The sequence below is a fragment of the Mustela erminea genome, chromosome 11 (assembly GCF_009829155.1).
Source record: "Mustela erminea isolate mMusErm1 chromosome 11, mMusErm1.Pri, whole genome shotgun sequence".
In the NCBI taxonomy this organism is placed as follows: Eukaryota; Metazoa; Chordata; class Mammalia; order Carnivora; family Mustelidae; genus Mustela; species Mustela erminea.
The window spans coordinates 103,221,995-103,246,589 of record NC_045624.1 but is presented as its reverse complement, the minus strand read 5'-3'; the positions used below and the strand labels follow the sequence as shown (position 1 = coordinate 103,246,589).

The 24,595-nt window shown below is 44.8% G+C and overlaps 1 protein-coding gene across 2 annotated transcripts in view; it reads right to left on the bottom strand.

Moving 5' to 3' along the window:
* GLI3 (GLI family zinc finger 3) overlaps nucleotides 1-24,595 on the bottom strand; it is a 263,559-nt gene that overhangs the window by 226,376 nt on the left and 12,588 nt on the right. For both annotated transcript variants that reach the window (XM_032305776.1, XM_032305777.1), the window contains exon 2: nucleotides 22,664-22,828. In XM_032305776.1, the coding sequence (XP_032161667.1) occupies nucleotides 22,664-22,787 (124 nt within the window). In that variant the 5' untranslated portion in view covers nucleotides 22,788-22,828. The remainder of the gene's footprint in view (nucleotides 1-22,663; nucleotides 22,829-24,595) is intronic.

Here is a 24,595-nt window from a genome sequence, read left to right as displayed (position 1 = left end):
TCTGTAATATGGGTGTTGGGCACGGAGGACTCCGTTGGGTTCTGGCAAGCTGTGATTTGCAGGAAATAGGAGGACCTCTCTGCAAAAGCACGGTGAATTTCTTAGACAGACCTGGCATAAATACTGGGCCACGGCAACCAGGGGTCATAAGGTAGATGTTGGGGGCTCATGAAGCCCCGAGGTTCATTCTCCAGCTCCTGTCCATCTTTCTCACACACCCAAGCTGTCCACAAGAAGCTCTTTACTCAGTGTAATAAAACGGTCATGCTTCCTGAATCCAAACGCATGGAACCTAATTTGGTCCAAGAAAACACAGACGCCTTAATGCTCGCCCTCACGCACCTCGTAAGCTATTTTTCAGGAAGCAATTTCTAGGATTTCACATATGTATCTGTCCCCACATCCAAACCCTCAAGGCTGTCACTCCATCATCATTAATACAAGAAAGAAAGAAGAGAACTAGAAACCATGAAATTGCCTACTGGGTCCTGCAGGCTGCCCAGGGCAGGTCGTCACACGGTGCTGAGGATGCCAGGGGTGCTAGGGGGTCTCTCGATATTCTCGGGGTTTCCACGGAGCTTCAGGCAGGAAGACCCTGCAGTCTGGACCTCCTGCCCCCGCGCCCCCCCACCCAGCCCCAGGCACCCTATGGGTAGAACATTTCCACATAGAGAATGGTGCATTCTCCCAGGAAAATAATTTGCTTTCTCCAGATGGGGTAGGGAAATAGTTTCATTTTGTTTTCCAGGCCCAGTCCTTGGGCAGCTCCTGACCAATGACCTGTTGCTTCCTCCCTCACCTCCACACACCTGGCTACCTGACGGACCCCAGGGACTCCGATTTTCCTCCTCCAGTTGCCAAGACAATGAAGCCAGACCCTTTCTCCTCCTCTCCCTGGCCTTTGTCAGCGCCCCATGGCCATGCCCTTCCACCCAGCTGCAGGCTTTAAGGAGTACCAACTAGAGGTGGGGAGGAAGAAGAGAGGATGTGTGCGCATGTATGAGTGTGTAAAATTCAGCTCTCGGTATTACTCCAGTGTTTTTCTAGACAGAGATAAATTCAAATCCTAACCACGCCTTTTAAGAAATACTAGGTAATCCATGAACAGAAAATAAGAAAGGTATCTGAATATGCCTTCCATATAAAAGAATTTATTTTTTTTAAAGATTTTATTTATTTATTTGACAGACAGAGATCACAAGTAGGCAGAGAGAGAGGAGGAAGCAGGCTTTCCGCTGAGCAGAGAGCCCAATGTGGAGCTCGATCCCAGGATCCTGGGATCATGTCCCGAGCCAAAGGCAGAGGCTTTAACCCACTGAGCCACCCAGGTGCCCCTATATAAAAGAATTTAAAAGGTCAAAGTGGATACACAAACACACACACACAAAGGAACCAGCATTTAAAAAAAAAAACTAATGATGTACTGTATGGTGACTAACATCACATAATAAAAAAAAATAATAAAAAATAAAATAAAATAAAAGCAACTTTTTGCACCAAAAAAAGTAATATTACATACCAATACATAAGATTATAATAAGACTCCAAAGATAAGAGCATTGGCCCGTCTTTTGTCAGTGTTATCCCCAAAACCTGACCTCACCTGAAATTCATAAGATCTCTCTCTCTTTCTCTCTCTCACACACACACACACACACACACACACACACACACATACATACACAGGCAGGGCCTTCCACGGCCTGGCCAGCTCTCCCCCTTGGTTCTGAAACCATGTAAGACAACGATTCTACTAAAAGCAACCGTATGTCAGAGGAGTGGTCAGTATTGATTTTACTCGTTGTACGTCAATACCCCGTCCGCATCGCTGGTCAGCATCCCCACGGACGAAGTCATGGCCATGGCCCTCCTCCCTATAATGGGGCTTTCATAACCATCCTCTGGGGACAAATAAAGGACCCAGGGTGTGACCCCTCCTCGCACATGTGTGTGCGTTACCAGGTTGCGGGGTTAAGAAGAGACAGGACCCCTGCATCTGGCTCACCTCTGCCCTCCAGACCGCTGGCTGCCCGTCCCTAAGCCTAGGTTAGTCGCTCGCTCACTCTGCTCTGCCGGCAGCTGCACCAGGGGATGGGAGGCCCGCGGACGCTGTCCAAAACCCAGCACATCTGCCCTCAGCCAAACTCTGATGTCCTCCATTCCTCACAAAACTTGCCATTCCTACGCCAACTTCTGCTTTCTCCTCTCGCTCTTTACAAGTTCACAGAGGAACCAGAGGCCCTTGGGCACAGAATCTCTTCATTCCCACCCTTCCCTCCAGTTTTTATTCACAGCTTCACCTGCAGGGGGCCTGCAAAGGCCCCCAGCCCCCTACTCTCTGTTCCCCCACTGCCCTCCACCCTCAACCCAGGCTCAAACGGCCCATCCTACGTCTTCAGCTGGAGCGCCCTGCATCTCCTTAAAGCAAGACCCACCTTAAACAGCACCCCTTCCCACACCCACCTGCTGGGTCTCCCCCTGCAGACCACCCTGCTGCCATATCAGCTCTCCATGCCCCTGTCCTACAGCAACCTGGTGCCAGGTCCCCCCCACCCCCACCCCGTGTCCCAGCGTCTGTGGTCCTGGTCCTCCAGCCCAATCCCCTCTTACCTGTCCCACGCCCCTCCCAGGGCTCCCCCACTGCAGTGTGTCTCCTTCCCTTTCACTCATACCCGATGTCATTACTGCCCACATACGTCTGAGACGAATCCTGAATCCATATCCTCGGCCTGCCTCTCTCCTAAGGCCCTTCTGTCCAGTTCAGATACACTCTGAAAGTCACAGGGCTTAACACAGAAAGCTCCCTCCCACCGGGCCCCTCCTTCCCTCTCCTGATTTCCTGCACATCCAATGGCTCTCCAGGCCCCGCTGACTGCTCTCTCCACTGCCTCTCTGGCCTTCCTCTGACATGACCTCGCTCTGCCCTCCACTTCCGCAGCAGGTGCACGGCCCGCCGGAGGCGCCCTCGGCCCTCCACGCCTCCACTCTCCCCACCAGGGCCATCAGCAGAAGACACTGTTGCTCCCCTCTTCCCACTCGCATGAAGTCGAAAGCCCAAACTCATCAGTTGTGCATTCACAGACCTCTACCATGTGGCCTCCGGATGGCTCTCCAGGGGCACTCCCATAGCCATAGCCCCAGCCTGTCCACTATGTGGCCGGCACTGATGCACATCATATCCCCAAATCAGCAAGAACATCCTCACTTCCAAGTCTGCTTTGGCTGCTTCCTCTGCCTAGAATAATTTTTTTTTTTTTAATCTTATTCTCCAACCACACCCCTATGACATCTGTCAACCCCCTCTCCTTTAACCATTTACAAGATCTAATTCGAGAATCGCCTCTTCTGTGAGACTTGCTTTGACACTCTGTAGGCCTCACTTACATACATCTAGCAAATATACTGTACGGTGGTCATTTACTCATCTACTCGGAAGCATCCTAAGACCCGGCCCCATACCTTATTAATCTTCGCAACCAGATGTGGTGGTTTGGGCACTTAACAAGGACTCAGGAGTATCTATCCACTGTGGGCAGCACAACAGTAAGAAAGAACCTTACACTTACAACTACGTGGACTTGGGTGCGAAAGAGTTGGGAAAACATGGTGATCCGGGGTTTCCTGTATTTTCTTTCCCTGCATTCTATCCCCAATCTCTTCCTGAGTTTTGTTCTATTGAGTATGCTTAAGAAAAAAGAAAAGGTTCTTATTAGACAGAAATCCCCTGGGCAGGGTCTAGACATGAAAAGTCCTATTGTATCCACGATTTCCCCGAGACACTCCTGCGGGAGAAAAAGGAAGTTCGAATTTCTCTGCGGGCTGGCAAATTTTCTGTGCTTATTGGCATAGCTCTGGTGAATGTGTATCTCCCCAGACAAAAGGCCAGCAAAATGCTGAATGATTTGAAATTTGGAGAATAAGCAAGAGTCATGTCTCTCGATTATTTCCAAAAGCTTTAGGCAGCCGGTTGTGGGCATGCTTTCAAGTGTAGAAAGTTGAGGCTTAAGAAACTACTGGAATTACACCTTTGGCGGCAACACTTCCTATCTTCAAAGGGATGTATATTCTGCTACTTGGCATCTTTCAAGATGTCTGTGTCTGCCTTCTTTTTATGAGTTCGGCTTTGTATGGGTGCATCACAGCAACACAGCCCGCACAGACCCGAGACCATATGCTTCACCTACCTTGCTCTGTGATTTGCCATGACCAACGTCATCTCCAAGCCAGCACACCCGCTCATTGGGGAGCTAAGGTTACCCCAACGATAGACTAACTTCAGGGCAGAAGTCAAAATGTCAAGATTCTTTTGGCCTTTTCCATTGCTGTCAAAGTTCTCCCAACAACAACGGCAAACAAATAAATAACAAAGAGCCCCCACCCACCCCCCGATCCTTGACCCTGGCATTGATTGATTTCGGCAGAAAAAGCCACCACGGAACAGATACCATTATCAGGGAATACAGAGGGCAGCTGCTGGAACTGGATAAAAACGCAGCCAGATGCTGCAGGGAAGCCGGAGTACAGTATTTTTCCAGAGATATTTGCATTAACTCAAGCACTTATCGATCGATGTACCTGCAACTTTCAATTCAAGACAGATGAGACAAAACTAAAATTAAATTGCTTCCAGATCGAGTTAAAGCATATAAGGAGAAAGTAAAGCAAACACCTGTTAGGTCTGGCCCACTGTTATTTCCTAAGTATTTTCCTGTAAGTGACAGATTTTTTTTTAAAAAATGCTTCTGAAGACGAATGCAAAACACAGAACGTAGACACCAAGTGACTGCATTTACGTGTCCTTTGACGGAAGTCACCTTGTACAGATGCGGCAGGAAACCATCCAGACTGTTTCCTATGACAACAAAATTCCACGAAAGCCTGGACAAAAGACCTATATATAGTTCTAAATGAAATTTGGAAAGGGTATCTTTTAATCATGACATATCTCGGAGCAAAATATAATCAACATCAAGATACCCACGACCCGGACCTACACATTAATATTTTGCCGTATTTGCTCAAAACCTTTTCCTTTTAAAGAAACAAGGTGATACGGACACATCTGAAGCCTCCCCACCCTGTCCCTCTCCACCCTTCCCAGAAGTAATCACTATGGCTAACCGATTTCATCGATCCATGATTTTATACTTTTATCATATGTAAGTTCATTAAGAACATGATTCCAAAAAGGTGTCCTGAAAGTTCACCTAGAAAAAAAAACTAAACAAGAGTGAAGGAACACTTGAAAAGGAACAATAATAAATGGGAACTCCCAGATAAGATGTATCATACATTATAATATCTGAAAGAAGGTAGCACTTGGCTAAAGAACAGGTAGGTCAACAGAATAAAATAGGAAAAGGCTATAAAACACAGTAAGGCAGTATCAGATACAATATCATTTCAAATCAGTGACAGGACAAGTAGTAAACGATTACCAAAGAACTAAAATTTAAAAAAAAAAAAAAAACAAACTTTGACATTTCACCGAAGAGGATATCCAAACGAATAAATATCCAAAAAGATGCTTCACTCCCTTAGATTTCAGGGACAAGGTAAATCCACACCTAAATACCATTACACGGTCAACAGAAGAGCTAAAATGAGAAATCGGGACATAACCTAGTGCTGGCAAGAACAAGGAGCAAATCTGTACAACACGTGGGAAAACCAGGGGGCAGAGTGTCCTCTCTCTGAAGCAGTCATTTTACTCCCATGTGTGTACCCAAAAGAAACGTGTCCCCAGGTCCACCGAAAATCAAGTACCCCATGGCCAACCGCTGAGTGGGGAGCCCAATGTGGGGCTAAATCCCAGGACCCCAAGATCATGACCTGAGCCAAAGGCAGACGCTTAACCGACTGAGCCCCCTAGGCACCCAGCCATGTGCACTTTTCTATCAGCATGTTATACTTCCATCAGAAATGTTGAAGAAACGAGGAAACGATTGCACCTATCCTGTTATGCTGCCAAGTCTCTGAGAATAAGCGCTCACAGAAACAGTCAGACAGAAATCTAAGTGCTACAATTCTGGAAGCTAATTTGGTGAGGTGTGGTCAAAGCCACTGAATTTTTTAGGACTTTCATCATATCCTCATTTGAAATTGGGAAAAGAAAAGAGATATGTCAAGGGCCAGCGAGAGGAGCCTGGAGGACTGCATCGCACCAAGCTGCGGGAGACTAGTAGGTGATGTGCCAAGTGTCCCCAACGTAGGGCCACCTGAATGCACAGCACAAGACAGAGACTGTGAACAGAACAAAGATAGAAAATAACCAAGCATTAACAATTCCTGTGTTTCTTTTTTTTTTTTTTTAAAGATTTTATTTATTTATTTGACAGACAGAGATCACAAGTAGGCAGAGAGGCAGGCAGAGAGAGAGGGAGAAGCAGGTTCTCTGCTAAGCAGAGAGCGCAATGTGGGGCTTGATCCCAGGACCCTGGGATCATAACCTGAGCTGAAGGCAGAGGCTTTAACCCCCTGAGCCACCCAGGCACCCCAGTTCCCATGTTTCTTTGTGCCTTTCTGGATTTCCCAATGAGCAGGTGTTCCTTTAATAAAAATGAACGAACCAAAAGGTTGAGCGGAAAGCAGAACACCAGATGGGAGTCCTAAGGTCTAAGGTGCCCTCTTCACTGCACACACTCTGTAGTGTCCACTTTCATGGAAACACTTTCCAAGAGGCATTACTCGACTACGTTTTGTGCAACAAACCACGTCATCTTCCTTACATGGCATGGCATCATCTCACATCTGCACACGTCCTCTGGCCTTTGGCTGAGCCCCCTTTCCCGGGCTGTATCTGCAGGAAGACAGTAATGGCACTCCCCAGCTTCAGCCTACAAATACTGCTCTCAAAAAATAATGACAAAACATGGGTTATTCGAGAGGTTCAGTGTTTAGGAGCCTGGTAATCAAAGTTTATTGTGCTCTTGGCTTTGTTTCTTTTTTCCACTCCAAAGAGTTTAAAGCAAGTCAATTAGCATCAAAGAAATTTGCAAAGGCTCTCACAGTGAAGCCCTGCCGAAACAGAAGGACATCAAACCAGATGCCAGACAGAAGACAGTGCAGAGTGCTCTGGGAGGATCGTCCGGAGACTTAGAGGAGGGTCCCGCTCTGTGGAGTTAGTCACAGGAGAGGCGAAATTCTCCTCCAGCAGTCCCAAACACAGACCATGACTGCGTGCTTCCAGGAAGATGAGTGCCGGAAGTCCAGTCAGTAATTAATGAAACCATGTCTAAATCAAGGACACACACATCTCAGATTTGGGGGGATCTACTGCTTTCGTGGCAATTACCTGTAATTATCAGCAATCCAGTCAAATTCGGGCCAAAATCTTGGATTTGCACCTGAAACTGTTCTCTACAGACTGCCCTTCAAAATACCTGGGGTTGGGGAGCCCGGCTGGTTCAGTGGGTTAAAGCCTCTGCCTTCGGCTCAGGTCATGATCTCAGGGTCCTGGGATCGAGCCCCGCATCGGGCTCTCTGCTCAGCGGGGAGCCTGCTTCCCCCACTCTCTCTCTCTCTGCCCGCCTCTCTGCCTACTTGTGATCTCTGTCTATCAGATAAATAAATAAAATCTTAAAAAAAAAAAAAAAAGAAATACCTGGGATGGTCTCGACTTACCATTAGGACAGCCCACAGTAACCTAAACAAAGTCATCAGTAGCTTTTAACCCAGGACAGACTCATGCCTAAAACCTGTACAGATTAATTTGAAAGAACTGTAGATGTTCCTTTCTTTTGTTTTTGTTTTTATTTTGGAAGATTTTATTTATTTCTTTGAGAGAGAGAGAGGCAGCATGTGCAAGGCGGGGTTGGGGTGGGGATCAGAGGTGAGGGACAAGCAGACTCCGTGACAAGCATAGAGCCCAACACAGGGCTCCATCCCACAACCCCACTCAACCCAGCTAAGCCATCCAGGCGCCCCTGGATTTCCCTTCCTAAACTTAAATTATGTTAACTCACTCCTTTGACCCTCCTTTTAAATTCCTAGAAAACCTACGGTGACTATCATAGAGACAGAGGTTTTTTTTGGGGGGGGGGCTCTTTAAATCACATACCCAAGTTCCTCATTTAAAGAGATAAAGTGAGGGGCGCCTGGGTGGCTCAGTGGGTTAAGCCGCTGCCTTCGGCTCAGGTCATGATCTCAGGGTCCTGGGATCGAGTCTCGCATCGGGCTCTCTGCTCAGCAGGGAGCCTGTTTCCCTCTCTCTCTCTCTCTCTGCCTACTTGTGATCTCTGTCTGTCAAATAAATAAATAAATAAATAATCTTAAAAAAAAAAAAAAAAAGAGAGATAAAGTGATATGCATGCAGAATCTTAGTGAGAAGCCCCTAGCAACTAAGCTGGGTCACAGCTTTGGTTATCCCTTTATACTTTATATAAGAAAGATATAGTTTCCTAGTCCCTAATCACTGTTAGGTTTTCATCTCATAAATAATCATTCCTTCAAAGAACCATTCTAATCATTCAATCAATATTTTCTTTTCTTTTTTTTTTTTAAAGATTTTTATTTATTTATTTGACAGAGAGCGATCACAAGTAGCCAGAGAGGCAGGCAGAGACAGAGAAAGGGAAGCAGGCTCCCTGCTGAGCAGAGAGCCCAAAGTGGGACTCAATCCCAGGACCCTGAGATCATGACCTGAGCCGAAGGCAGTGGCTTAACCCACTGAGCCACCCAGGCACCCCTCAATCAATATTTTCCTAATGAAAGTTAGAGCTGCAAAACTGGCCTGTAGACAAGTGCTTCTGGCAAATATGAGGTCATGAATGCTTGTAAGAACCCAAACAAAGAGGACACAGGCACATCCCCATAAAGCATGACATAAAACAATTTTGAGGGGTCGGTCCATTTTCTGAAGCCTATCCATGAACCTCAAGGGTTCTTGGATTGCCATTTAAGCCCCCATGCTGAAAAAGATGGTTCATCTCTGTTTGAGGCCATGCTACTCTTGAAACAATTCCCACTACGCTCAGTAGAACTCGTTCCCAGCTGCATGGAGGCAGGAACTAGGCTAGGAAGGCCTGGAAAACTGACATTACCTTCATAAGAAAGATTTTCTATAAAAATTTAACTCTCCTTTTCTAAGCACGTATAATCCCTTGTTTATACTTAAAAACGAGAAGCTTCCCAAATTAAAACAGGGTACAAAATTAAACCAGTGATTTTATGTAAGATTTATACGTATTTCATTAGTATACCCATGTATGGTCAAATTTCTATATTTAAGCACTGACTTTCTTTCTGCCTCCAAGCCTACCCCCTCCACTGCCTGGCATCAATGGTACAAAAATCATAGATCTAGTCTAGCATGGTAATTAAGCAGCATTTTATAGCCCAGCCCCAGCTCATACAATTTTCAAAAAGAAAAAGAAACTAGGTAAAGAATTTACAGAGCACTTTCCTCTCCCTCTCTTTCCTTCTCATCTAGTGTTGTTGGGACCTGGCAACAGGTACATATGGAACCATGTTTCCCCTCTGCAGTCTAAAAAACTACAAAGCAAACCAGAGGACTACGACCTCATGCTACACCAACACTAGTCACCAGCAGGAGGAAGGAAAAATAGAAATTTTCCTGTTTCAAGGGCACACTGCCACTGTCCCGTTACCCAGACTTTTACACCCTTAGATTCCTTAATATTCAACCAATGTGTACACTGGTGTGTGTGTGTGTGTGTGTGTGTGTGTGTGTGTGTGTGTGTGTGTACGTGCTTATAAGCATCTTTTTTTTCCTTCAATTCACCCAGTTTTGGGGGTTAAATGATGGAAGGAAATAGTCTAAATTTGTGTGACAATGATCAAAGAAGGTGCTTTGAATTTATGTGAAAAAGTTTCCCATTAAGATGGTAGCTATTTTTTTTTCAAATGTGATTCCTTTTAATTGCGGAAAAGAGCCCAAAGGCTTTGTCAAGGGGCACATGTTTTCTATAAATCAAAACATAAATAAATGTGAGGTTATTTCACTCGGCATACATATGGTTTTTGCTAAGTAAACTCTATTTATAAAACATTGTTAGCCTCTACCGGAACTGCTGTCAACATTTATAGGAAAGGAACTTTTCTACTGCTCTGTGACTTGCCAGGATTTGAAAACAAGCCTAGAAACATTAGTTTCTCAAGACAGATTTGATTTAAACTTAATGTGAAATGGGCCACTGTGTGTTCTCTAGCTTTTAAATGCTTGGAAGAAGTCTTCAACTGAGTATTAGGTTCATATTTTACCAGAAAATGCTAACATTGCTGGAAGTTGATTATTTTAACCATACCATTGTTCTATTCTTTCTAGAAGTTTTCTTTTGCTTGTAGGCGAGGGTCTGGGATTATTTTTCTTATCACTGCCAATAGAACTCACACATATTCTGTGAAGGGGGAGTCTCTGACATCCCTTACAGCTTAGGATTCATAATTACCTCGGCACCTTCTCCCAAAGTCTCATTTGCATGGTTTCTCCTCCTTAAAGACACTCCCTCTAGGTTCTGAACACATTCATCAGTCCTACTCAGAGTGGTTCTCAAAAATGAAGGTTTCTGTGAAAGAAATCAGCTATAAGCAAGCACGAAGCAATAGTCCTTGACAGCCCAGAGCATACCACGCAAGGTAACGGTAACTTTAATAATATTGTACATTCTCCATTTTCCATTCAATTTTTCTTTCTCGGGCTGCAGTGCCTTCCAAAACAGAATTCTTTCCAGTGCTTTCGCAATCAACCCTACTCGAGGTGGACCTAAGCCAAGAGTTACAGTACAGTTGAGAGCAGTTCCAGAAAGAGATCTCTCACTCACTCCTGCTTTTTTCTTTTTTATTATTATTATTTCCTTCCAAGTCGAATCTTCCCCAGTTGTCCCAGTTTCTCACCTCTTGGCATGGAATGCCTTGATTTTTATTTTTGACTAGCAAGAGGAAAATGTTAACTAGTTCCACAAAAATAACTAAAAGGATCTTTGAAATCCTAAAATCCTTAATTTCCAAGGTAATAAAACATTCAAATAGATTTAATGATCACCTACCTAATGGATAACTACCTTCTATAATTAGACTGCTTTGGAAACAATGTAAATGCTTTCGCTCCCAAATAATATTGTCCCAACCTATACACAGAATTCCAAAATACGTATCCTGATTTACAGAAGGAATTCGATTTCTCTGCAGTACACTTAAAGGGGAAGGCTGCTTATAAAGTGTAGCCATGGCTCCAATAAACTTAAAAATAGACACAGACAGATCCAGAAGAAAAATACACCACATTCTCTATCCTTCATTTTTGTAATTTTGCACATTAGCAGCTAGCTCCCCTAATGGGAGACACTAATGAATTTGAAGTGATAAGGAAATATAAGGAATTAGAAGGCAGAATTCCCCAGAACTTCTGTTCGTAATCAATCACCAGAGATCAGTGACATCATTAGAGCCTTTGATCACAGCTCCTCTTTCAAGCTCAGATGGGACCGGATTGATCCTTGCTGGCACCGAGAAAGGAGAAACACCTAGGAGTACAGTTCACCGTGAAACATGAGCAGTCATCAGCATCCCGTCGCCTCCTTGGGGAGGAACAGAGAGCACATTCCAGGGCAGCCTGACCCCAAACAATAGAGCCACCTCGTTAAACCCAAACCGAATTCCCATCTTACTAGGATTCCCAAAGCGCTTTAAGGCAGGAGCAGACAATAAGCTACTTTTCTTTCAGTTTGGTCTTCCTTATCCGCTGGACCTATGCAGGACAAGCCCCAAATTCCTTTGCCATGGGGAGGGAAGAGGTTCTGCAGATTTTGTTTTTCCCATTCTGCTCCTTCCAAAGCATTTCATTCAGAGCTCCCTCCCCACCCCAACCCCCGACTCCCCTGTGGACTTCTGATTTTCACTTAATGAATCTTTACTAAAATCAGGAGTGACTCCACACTGGCCAAAAAAGGTGGGCATGGGATGTCGCATTAGCTCTGATCATTTCAAAATGACCTGGACAGCCATCACTCAGAATGCCCTGATCTGAAACGCTCCCTTTGGGCATGAAAAGTTTTAAGTGACCTTTACTACTTTAGTTCCATTGTTTGTTTTCCCCCCTTCTTATTTGTAATACGAATCTAATTGAGCTTCATGAACACGGTGGAACGTAGTGTATTATCTCCCTCATCAGGTGATCAATGATTTCATTAATAAGATAGATAACAAAACTGTCATATCATCGACACTGTTATGAAAGATGATCCTGGCTTCCCGCTCCATTTCCCAAGGTCCGGGGTTCTCTGTGGCAGCTCTGAGTCCATTCAATATTTTCCACAGACAGAGAAAAGTGAAAATCCATTTTGAAACCAATTTCAATTAGGATCCAGAAGCTGTTATCACAGGTGTCGCGGAATGGGCCCGTGAGTGGAAATGTCGCCTATCCATTCTGAAATGAAACCTTATCAGGGGCTACAAAGATGGCTGGGGACAGCCTATCTGTAAATTACTTTTCGTCCTGTGTTAACTCAACCTTAGTCCTGTCATATGGAATTCTTTCCATCCCCGGGTAATAATCTAATGACTAACGAGACACAGCCCCCGAACGGCTTGCAGCCGGACAGGGCTGTCCCCTGAAACGGGTGCAAATGTGGCCAGAGCCGGCCGGCAGGCAAGCACAGGGCCGGGCAGGCTTTAAATGATAGAACGAAAAGTTGATTATGGGAAATAAAAGAAGCCCGTCTCCACCCACTGCATTCCTGGTGATTTTTCAATTGCAAACTCCAAGGCTCCGTTACTTCATTAATGCGGCACCCAAGTCGGGAGGCTTTTCTCTCACATCTTCCAAGCTCCTTTTAGCAAATTATCCCATGACGGCGGATTTATTCAGTCAAAGACCTCGGACTTTGAGAGGCAACAAAAGAATCAAGAGACTTTCTGGTCCACCTGCCTGGCGAATGATGAGCCAGGGAAAAGTCTCCCCCAGAGAAACCAATCAAACCATTGTGCGGCACAGCCAGACCTTTTCAACTGTCAAGCCAGAGAGCAGGGGGAGAGATGAAAGGACTCGGGGTGAAGCTACCATTTACGGAACCGTGTGGGAATGGTCTCCGAAGATTTAATAATTGGGATGGAACTCAACTTTCTACAACTAAAGGGAAAAAGAGAGAGAGAGAGCCCAAGAAGAGGAAAGAGTCAAAGAAAGGGGTTAAAAAAAAAAAAAAGGGAATGGAAAAGGAAAAAAACAGCAACCTAAGTCAGAGGAGGAAGAACTTTTAAAATAAAAACGCCCCCTACCTGAAATGCAGTCCCATCTGTAAAAGTAAGGGGGAAAGAGAAGGAAGTTGCCCAAAAAAAAAGGAACGAAAACAGATTTAACAAAGGCTTTGCTATTTTTTTCCCTCTAGGTTAGAGCTGCGTTACGTGTTCTGATTCTAATGTTCTCGTGCAATTAATTCACGGAGGCAAAACAACAGCAGAAAAAGCCCTCAGTTATAGGAGTGCTTTGGGTTTTAAGTAAAGTGACATTTTAAATATGCCTAAAAGGAAACAATACATTGACCGGACACTCAGAAAAGACAGATTAGGAGACACGCGAGGCCATATACTTCTGGGCAATTTTCAAGAACGTTTTACTCCCACTACCAATTCAACATGAAATATTTAAAAAGAAAGGGGAAAAAACTATACGTACAGGGCCTTAAAAAAAAAAAAATGGACTTTCTGAAAACACGAAATACACGTAACGTCCAGCAGCAACTGTAGTTCTAATGCTTCCTGCTATTACTACCGACTCTTAACAGCATATATCACTAAGCCATGTTTAAAAAGCAGGCAATTATCAAATGGTGGGAGGAGGGGTGGCGCCTGGACCTGTGTCCTGACTGTGGTGGTGGCTACATGACTTTATCGATTTGTCCAAACTCACAGGCATGCACAATGAGAACAGTGAATTGTGCACCGTGTAAGTTCTTTCTTTTAATAAATGTGAATGATGGCAGAGGTATTTGGAAAGATTTCCATGTAAATTGGAGAACAGGGGGATTTTTGCTTTTACCATCCCCCCACCCACCCCACCTCCTTCTCTGCCTGGGACCCTGGTGGACCCAGAGCTCAGTGTGGCGATCCTGTAGGATCCCATCCTGCGAGCTGCTGGACGAGCTGCTGGACACGCAGGCCCTTCCCCGACCTGGGCCCAAGATGTAGGAGGCAGAAGGCCACCAGGCCGCCTCCCCAGGCGAGCACGCCCTCCCACAAGCGCTGTCTTGGCCCTGAGCTGTCTTGGCCCTGAGCTGCTGCTCTTGCTGTTACGATTACTGTTTCTGATTCTGAACCAGGTTAATTCTGGAAATGCGAAATAACCACATCGCTTGATCAAGAGTAAGCAAAGTGGCCCAGAACTTTCCACAAGCCATGCACACCATCCCGTGGCCTTTTAGTCCCAAGTTGTGTGAGGCTCTGGCAAGATGGGTTTGATATTCATTCCTTGTTTATCTGGGTGCCCAAGAATTGTCCTTTTAGAGGCGAAATCCAATAGTTACATACACGAAAAAAAGGAGCCTTGCCCTTAGGGAAACCCATTGGCACAGAATTACTGATTTCATCCCACAATTCGGATGAGTATTTATGAATGAGAAGGAGACCCTGAGAGCATCTGCTTAGTTAAATCCAAACGTGTGCCCATTTCAGGACCAGTGATTTGAAGCAGTGTGCTGATTACAGCTCCTGTCATCTGCCTCCTTGCCTGTTAAACTAGGTCCTGAGGACCACATTTTAAGACTTTTGGGCAAACCAGTACCCTCTGATTCTCTTGATCAGATTAAAGTTTACCCACTCCTAGATTATTTCCAAACGATGTTGTGCTGAAAGAATGAGATGAAAGGTGCCCGTAAATGACAGCTTGTCAGCTTATGCTCTGAAGAGCCCATTTACTAGTAACAGCTGACATGGTGGGTACTCACCGCGCTGGCCTCAGAGACATTAAGCAATTAGCCCAAGATCACACAGCAATGAAGGGACAGAGCTGGGATCCAAGCTCCGGAGTTAACACTGCCGCTAGGCTCCACATGTCGCCTGTCCCCATGGAGCGGCCGTCAGTCCTGGCAAGCTTGGGCGGCGTACCATGCAGTCCCACTGAATGTCCCCTGGGGACCTCCCAGCACAAGACACTGAAGGTGCTACATTCAAAAAAATTTTAACTAAGGAAATATAAGTCAAAACCGCGATGACAAGCCACCTCACACCTGTCACAATGGCTAAAATCAAGCACACAGGAAAAAACAAAGTTTGGAGAAGATGTGAAGGAGGGGAAACCCTCTTGCACTGTTGCTGGGAATGCAAGCTGGGGCAGCCACTCTAGGGAATAGTGTGGAGGTTCCTCAGAAAGTTAAAAATAGAGCTACCCGGGGCGCCTGGGTGACTCGTGGGTTAAGCCACTGCCTTCGGCTCAGGTCGTGATCGCAGGGTCCTGGGATGGAGCCCCGCATCAGGCTCTCTGCTCAGCCGGGAGCCTGCTTCCTTCTCTCTCTCTCTGCCTGCCTCTCTGCCTGCTTCTGATCTCTCTCTGTCAAATAAATAAGTAAAATCTTAAAAAAAAAAAAAAAATAGAGCTACCCCACAGCCCAGCAATCCCACTACTGGGTATTTACCCCAAAGGATACAAACATACAGATTTGAAGGGGTACACGTACCCGGATGTTTACAGCAGCATTATCAGCACTAACCAAACTGGGGAAAACCCAAATGTCTATCGATTGATGAATGGATAAAGAAGATGTGGTGTGTATGCCATGGAATATTATGCAGTCATCAAAAATGAAATCTCGCCATTTGCAATGATGTGGATAAAACTAGAGGGCATTACACTAAGTGAAATAAATGAGAGAAAGACAAACACCATGGAATCTCACTCATAAGTGGAATTTATGAAAGAAAACAGACGAACACATGGGAAGGGGGCTAAGAAAAGCGGGGGGAGAGAGAAAGAAGGAAACAAGCCATGAGAGGCTCTTAACGACAGAGAACAAACTGAGGGCTGCTGGAAGGAGGTGGGTGGGGGATGGGCACTCAGGAGGGCACTTGTGTTGAGCACTGGGGTTATACGGAAGTGATGAATCACTGAATTCTACTCCTGAAGCCAAAACTGCATTCTATGTTTACGAACTAAAATTTAAATCCCAAAAAAATTTTAACTGAAAGATAAACATGTTATGGAGACTGGAGAGAGACAAACAGGTGGGGCACACAGGACTTTTAGGGCAGTAAAACTGTTCTGTAGGACACTGTCACAGTGGCTATATGTCCTGACACATCTGTCCAAGCCCACAGGATCTACAACACAAGGAGCGGCCTCTAATGAAAACTAGGGACTTTAGTGAACAATAGTGTGCCAATACTGGTCCATCAGTTTTAACAAATGTACCACACTGTTAACAAGTAACAAGGGGACCTAAGGGGTTAGGGGGTGGACAGGAACTCTGTACCCTCGACTCCATTTTTCTGTAAATCTAAAACTTCCCTAAAATACAATCTTTTCATGAAAATTATAATCATAAATAAAGTATCCCCAAAAACAAGTGCTACCAGGGAGTTGCCAAAAGGACACAAGTCTGTATGGAGAGAGAGAGATGGAGGACAGTCACAGCTGAGAAGAATTTACACAGATTCTATGGAAGAACAACATAAACGGAAGCAAAGAGCCCTTCAATTTAGCTAAAATATGGGTTACAGATGGGAAAGTATGGTAACAGATCAGACTGGAAAGTCAGACTGCGGTCAGATTTTTGGAAGATACCTAAATGTTAATCAAAGGGTTTTGAACAGTATTCTATATGTAACTGGGAATCGCTGAGGGTTCTAGAGGAGGGGCGTGGCATGACCAGAACCATAAAAAGATTCATTTGGCAGAAACAAGTCCCATAAATGAGAAGCGCAGAGACCAACGGCAAGGTGTTTGGACAGAAGGTTACTTTAATTGTCTAGGCATGAGGTAGTAGGTTTTAAATAGCACAGCACAGTAGGGTGGCCTGAAGGGACACAGGGGTGAATAATTACAGAGGAAAATCTACCAGACTTCAAAACTAGTAGGATGTGGGAAGCATGAGAGACAGAGGGGTCAAAGGTGACGGTGCGGTTTCAAGCCTGGGTGACTGTAGGAAAGGTGATCTCCTCAGCCAAAATAAGATTCAGAGGTTGCCGGGTTCTGGGACACGTGAGTGTGGAGTGCAAGGGAGCCAGAGCTCTTATGGAAACCAGATTATCTATCATTAGTTAGTTGGTTTAAAAAGGTGAATGCTTCTTTAAGAAGCATAAAATCTAACTCTAACACAACACAAACCATCTCCTTTGCCCCAGAAAAAAGAATCAAGAAAAGGGACATGCATATGCTGTTTCGTATGCTAAGCCATATAATCAATGTTAGTTTTTCAAGGTCAAAAGAATTCAAAATAAATGTTCTCAAAATTATTTTCCTGATTTTCTGGCTTAAGGAAGCATTCAGAAGAATAGTGCAGAAACTTTGCTATCTATCCTTCCTTAAGATGTGCAATCAGAGAAAGACAATTATCGTATGATCTCACTGATAGGAGGAATTTGAGAAACAAAACAGAGGATCATAGGGGAAGGGATGGAAAAATGAAACCAAGAGAAGGAGTCAAACCCTAAAATACTCTTAATCTCAGGAAAGAAACTGAGGGTTGCTGGATTGGAGGGGGGTGGGGGGATAGGGTGGCTGGGTGATGGACATTGGGGAAGGTATGTGCTATGGTGAGTGCTGTGAATTGTGTAAGCCTGATGAATCACAGGCCTGTACCCCTGAAACAAATAATACATTATACGTTAATTTTTTTAAAAATGTGCAAACTTGGTCACATTCGGGATTTGCGAAACATCTTGAACTATTTTCCAGGGTCCGGCAGATTCAAAATTACTTTTCCCAAACATTTTTCCCTTAATTTCAAAACCTATGTGTATATTCAAGAAAACACAATCCTTTTGTTTTGGATTCGTAACATTTAACTCATCCACAGGCTCTGTCCCAGAACAACGGCTGACATCTGCTCTTTCGACAGAAGGCTACAGACACTGCCTCACTTAATCCCCTAAAGATCCTGTGAAGTGAGTCTCATCAGTTTCTTGCTAAAAAGATGAGGAAACTGAGACTTTGAGAAGTTAATTTGCCTGCACTCACAGCTAGTCTAACCTGGTGCCAGAACTCAATCCAAGCCTTCCCATCCCCAAACTTGGGGAGGGTTCTCCTAACCAATCATCCTATCATTTGAAATCCATTTTATCTGACAGTCCTTCCCAAGGAAAAAAATGTGGCCCAGAAAAAAAAAAAAAAAAAAAAAGGGTTGAACATCTAAAGGCACAAGAAAACTAAAAGTCACAGTCTACAATGTAAAAATTGCTCACCCATTTCTGAGCAGAATTAAGTACATCTTGACATTAAAAAAAAAAAAAAAAAAATCAAGGGGCGCCTGGGTGGCTCAGTGGGTTAAAGCCTCTGCCTCTGGCTCGGGTCATGATCCCAGGGTCCTGGGATCGATCCCCGCATCGGGATCTCTGCTCAGCAGGAAGCCTGCTTCCTCCTCTCTCTCTACCTGCCTCTCTGCCTACTTGCAATCTCTATCTGTCAAATAAATAAATAAATAAATAAAATCTTTAAAAAAAGAAAAATCAAGGAGACAAGAGCTCATGATGGAGAACAGCCAATGAATTCCAAATTCCCAACCAAACTCTGAGCCCCCTTACTCTCAGCCAGGAGACCAGTTGCTACCACAATACACTGACAGGTATTACTGGACAGTCTGAAAGAAAATCCCTGGGCCAGGAAGTAACCAAAGGTTAAAGTTAAAAAAAAGTATCTCCTTACATATTTGCAGACCACAACACTCTCCCCTTACAAAGCTTTAAGAGCCTTTTTTAAGCAGAGGAGAACCAAGGCCCTTCCTCTTGAAAGAAGAAAGTGAACAGGGAACTTCCTCTCCATTATTAATCTATCAACTGTGGTTTCATATTGCATCACCATTACGATAATAATTTCTGTTTTCTATCACTTAAGGTATGTTCCCAATAACCATCAGAGCCAATAAAACATCTCCAAGACCATGGCCTACATACGTTCATTATTAGGCCCTTTCTTGTTTTTAAAGCAGAGTAGTAGGCTAATAAGAAAGATCAGATTACTCTTTTCAAAGAAAATCATCGGCCCACAATGACTTAAAAGACTTCAAATTGGAAAGTCAGTGTTTGCAAGTCATGGAAGGAAATGTTACGGGGTAAGGATCGTGTTTAAAACCTCGAAATATCTGGACTAAAATCCATTTACTATATACAAAACATAACATAGAGCTTTAAAAGCAACGAATCCGTACCAGCAACAAACAGATTATTCAGGAATTTTCCTTGCGGTCCTAGCATATTAGCACACTTGGCAGTTTTTAAGTAAACAATGCCACCTAAATATGTGAGCACTCACTGTGTATGTGAAATATATTAGATGCCAAAAATAATCCTTCACTCACAATTGCATGTAACAAAGACTCAGAGAGCCGAAAGTCTTTTCTTCTGTCATTTACGTTGACTAAATAACCCTAAAGCTTAAAATCAAACACATGAAACACACACATTGTGGTTCCTGGGTAAGAATACTAAATGCTTTCTAGGTTGATATCGGGTCTTAAATGTTAGAAAAATCAAATGTGGCTTGTCTCTCCGCCCACCCCACCCCCCCCCCCCCGCCCCATACAAGTCTCAGAACAGTTTGTCACTTGTGTGTGTCATTTTAAATTTCAGCGTTAAGAGTCAAATGCTTATTTAGAAGGCTGCTCGGTTTTTGAGCCATACATTTGGGTTGAGTGAATGTGTGTGTTTAAACAAAACTCTGTATGAGTGTTGTTCTAGCACGAGATACTCAGCTGAGAAAACGAGGAAAACAGATGTGCAAGGACATGCAATGGAATGTGCGTGGTTTGGCTGGAAGGTTCACAATCGGGAACAAACCATAGCACATAATGGCTAGAAATTAAATCAACCTAACATAGCACCAATAACAAAACTTTCTTGTTTGCCTGTTTCATTTTGTTGCAATCATGAAATTGCGGACGGGAGTGGGGAAAACGCGTGTATTGCCTCCGTTTGATTCTTGAGGCTAAACTCATCTTTAACCGTTCATGGGCAAATCCCTGAATTTCAGAACTTTGTAAAGAAAGTCCAGGACACCCCTGGACGCAGCAGCAATCAGCACTAGCTATGATCGGATGGAAATGATTTTAATGTCCTTTGTGCGAACAGCTTCTGTGCAGGTATCGGGGTACCTCTGAAATGTTTATAAAGAGAAAAGAGAGAAATGGATACAGAACGGACAAAAGATCAGATGACCATGGCCATGGCAGCCACCTGCTAGCACAGACATAAGTGCCAGCAACCCCACGTCTGCTAAAACCCAAAGGGAACCCGGACCAAAGCCCCCAGCCGAGCTGGGTGCCCACAGCCAAGCTGGGTGCCCACAGCCAAGTATGGAGGGAAGCAGGAGGCCAGTTAGGAGTCTGCAGAACAAGTAAGAGGCTGGGTCATTCCAGCCCCTGGAGCAGGATCCTGGGGCTCCAAAGAGGCTGTGAACTGGTTAGGAAAACCTGCTGAGGACCCGGGAGGGTTATTAGCATTGCTTAAGCAGAAAAATCGTGAAGAAAAAGGCTTTAGTTCTTGTCTTTAAATTTGTTCTCTGGTTTTCCTGGAATCTTCCTCAACGGCAATCCGTGCGACAAACCACCAGTTCCATTCTTCTTTCACTTGGTTGGGTCTTTATATTACCCAATATATATCAGAAGTTAATGAAGCCCTTAGGAGATAAAGGAACACTGGGAACAGAGAGCTGCCAGAACAGCCCTCCTGCAGGCCTGTGCCCCACAAACCTCATGAACATCTGCCCCAAATAGGGCAGGTTCAACCCCACCCCCACCCAGGCGCAGGGGACCACATGTGTTTCAAGGACACAGGCCGCTCGGGGCCAAAAGCCGGCAGAGTTTGGTTCAGGGTCCGTGACTCGTTCAGAAGACAGGCCCAACTTGGTAAATCTAGACCGCTCCTTCTAGACTGGCTAATGTCCTCGACGGACGGCTGGGCTCCCATGGGGCTGGTTAGGTTGGTTCTGTTCTGAGTCACCCTATACAGGTTCATGAGAGGAGCTTGTGGTCAGTGTGGCTCAGGAAAAACCCGGTGGCACCGAAACCCTCCCAGGCGTGGGTGGGGCCAGCAGGAGCAGCAGTGCCTTCACTGGGACAGATGGACCACGGGGGGACAGCGCCTTCCCGGGGGTCCCCATAGGACGGCCAGCTGACACTCGTTCTCCTTCTCACCTGTTCTCACACACCCACGTGCACACTCCTATGCACACAGGCTCACACGTGCCCACACACTTCCGCACACTCTCACACACCCTCACACGCTTGCAAGCTGTCAAGATAACCAAAGTCGATGATTCCTGAAGCTTAACACCCAACAGGGCTTATTCCTATGACGTCCCTGTCGGAAATGACCGGACAACCATTTGTTGTCCAACCTACCCTGCAGGTGCTGACTCTATCTCTGAAATAAGCAATTTGCCTAATTTTTACGAATTCCAGGAAAAAATGAAACGAGGGTCCCATAATGTTTCTTAAGGCATAAACAGGGTTTCTATAAGCACGCCAGAAGAATGACACAACGATCCAGCCCCACTAAAATAAGACCCAGCCCGGATTTCAAATACCACAAATAAAGGAAGAAACAGGGACAAATTTCCACATGTATGTAAATTCATTATTTTAACTCCGATGTAAATAGATGTCCCCAAGCATCCATTCAAAACTGGACTCATAAGTGGCGGATTGAACACCAGCCTGTGCCAGCAACGCCAGCAACGCACACTGGTGACGGCCAGGAATGGGAGCCACAGACAAGGATGGGCACAGGGAGCAGGGGCCAGGCTGGGGAGGCTAGGAAATCTACAACAAGTAAAGGCACCAACTGGCCTAGGAGAGTACGAAAGCGGGAAAAGGAAGTGGTCACCATGAACCTGTTCAATCTGGGCTCTGGAATTTGTTTGCCGTGCTCCACGATTGAATTGAAATTCCTCTCGACATTGTGCTTAAAATATTTTAAAAAAAAAAAAAAAAAAAAAGTGCCCCAAAACAGCAGCTAGGTATTGCCTATGAACACAGTTAAGTCCATTTCTATAAGCCAATAGCAAAACCTGTGCCTCAGACACCAGTGTCACCTTGAGGTCCAATCATGAACAACTTTTAAAATCCTTTGGAGCAAACTGCATGGAGTTGATGGGGGAGACACGGATCCTCCCACCAAATCCTGACAAGGCAACTTCAGTGTCTTTTGTGATAACTACTAAATAATTATTCCAACTAGTGTAGACTTTCCATGTGAAATGCAAAGTATTTTGAACTCTTGCCAGACTAATCAAGATGATTTCCAAAATGCCACAACAGGAACTTCCTATAATAAATAAGCTATCACATTTACATCTCAAATTAGAAAATTTGGAAGAAAACATGTAGTTTCGGTGCCAAAGTAGAGATTACTAAAGCCTGCCCATCCCTCACCCCCCTTTTGCTTTCTTTAGCCTTTAAAGGAGCAAACCCTGGTCCAGGTGCAAATGTTCAGTGTACAAGGAATGCAGAGAACACAGAAGCGACTCTAGGTGTGGCTGCTGGAGATCCCCGTGGCTGCTCACCATTGGAAGTGGTGCTGGAGGCCACAGCTTTCTCGCTGACATCTGTTCGCGTGGAGCATTTCACTATGGAATTCTCCACTTTCTTCTTCTCAGTGGTCGTGGAGCTGTGGGACTGGGCCTCCATGATGCCTTCTCATTACTTCAGTTCTCTGCTACCAGGAACGCCTGAAACAAAACAATGGTGCCATCAACTTCCAGCAAGGGTGGACAAAAAAAATCTCACTTAAAAGTTCACTTAAGGGAGCCCCTGGGTGGCTCAGTGGGTTAAGCCTCTGCCTTCGGCTCAGGTCATGATCTCAGGGTCCTGGGATCGAGCCCCGCATCGGGCTCTCTGCTCAGCGGGGAGCCTGCTTCTCCCTCTCTCTCTGCCTGCCTCTCTGCCTACTTGTGATCTCTCTCTGTCAAATAAATAAAATCTTAAAAAAAAAAAAAAAAGAAAGTTCACTTCACCTTTGGCCGAAAGGGGAGCCTAGAGCTTTAGCAAGTTCAAGAACCTTGCCCACAAGTTTTCTTGCAAAAACACCTCCAAGTTGTAATAACAAGCCAGTCGAATTCTGTCTACACATGCAAAAGGGGAAGGGAGGGAATTATCCATAACATGAGACTCTCCCCAAATTTCTACTGGACATTTGTTATTAAGTGGTCTAAAGATCTCAATTTTCAGCAGTGCTTACGGTGTGAAACCCAAGGGTTGCATGGCTTTCTTATGCCACATCTACAAATGTCTCTTCAGGTAGCCAAATTTATAAGCATGGTGACGACTTCCCAAAAAGGGGGAAGGTTTTTAAGTATTAATTAGAAGTTTCAAATAGCATGGCCATTTCTCAAACCCAAGCCCAACTCCAAGTTTGGAAACAGAGAGTGATGTGGGCCAAGGAGCCCGTGATATTATATGCTCCCCTTTTCTGAGCTACCTGAACTGCAATCCCCCCCTCCATCGTAAATCACGGAGGTGAACCATACTCTTCAGGCTTTCTTAAACACATGAGAACGTTTCAATTCACTCATGCTACATTTTGAAAACCAACAAAGGCAACAGAACAACTTGCTCTGGATGCCACAGGAAAAGTCAAAAGATTGCCAACAGCCAAGACAGGAGACCACTTAAGAAATATGAAAACCCAGCTACAAGCAAGTGGGGCGAGTGGGTCCTCTTTCACTGGCTGCTTCATTCAAGCGATAATTGTCCTAACTCATCATTCATCAATTTTCACTCTCTCTGGTTCTTGTTCTTTTTTTTTTTTTTTTTTGCAGTCGTGAGCTGCACCTACCAAGAATGCAAGATGAAAACGGTCCTCTCCAGCACGTCTTCCTCAAGCTGTCTACAAGGCAACATTCACGGTGGGCGTTAGCAGATGCCACCGTATTCAATCCAAACAACGATAAGTGAAATAAAATAAAATAAATAAAAACTGCTTAACCAACTGAAAGGGTTGAAATACCAGATGAAATCTTTCTAGTCATCCTTAACTCAGACTTGCAAGGGAATTGCCAAGTCTTTCTTTATTGTGTGAGCCATTCTGCCTTTGGTCTGGAATTCAAGTAACTGGGAAGGCTAAGGTCCAGAGGCTGCTAAGAGCTAGAGAACTCCCTCTTCTGCTAACTTCCATTTTTTTGCCTTGATTATCCACTGTCATTCATTGTAAAACACACAAGTTACTTAAGAACAGCTTTTCTAGAACAAAAAAGAAAAAAAAGCAGCACTGAGTTGAATTTGCATATCAATTGTGAGATCCACTCCAAATTCTGAAACATCCCTCAAAGAGGGCTCACAAAGTCCCAGAGCAAAGGAGCTGCTGAGCTTTCCACTGGGCTGAGGCCAGGCGCTGGTCCAGAGGCCCTAACCTCTGCAGAGACTGGTACCTGAGTGGTGCCGCCTGGAGTTACCCTGCATCTCAGTTTTCTCATCTGTCACATGACCAGAATCACACC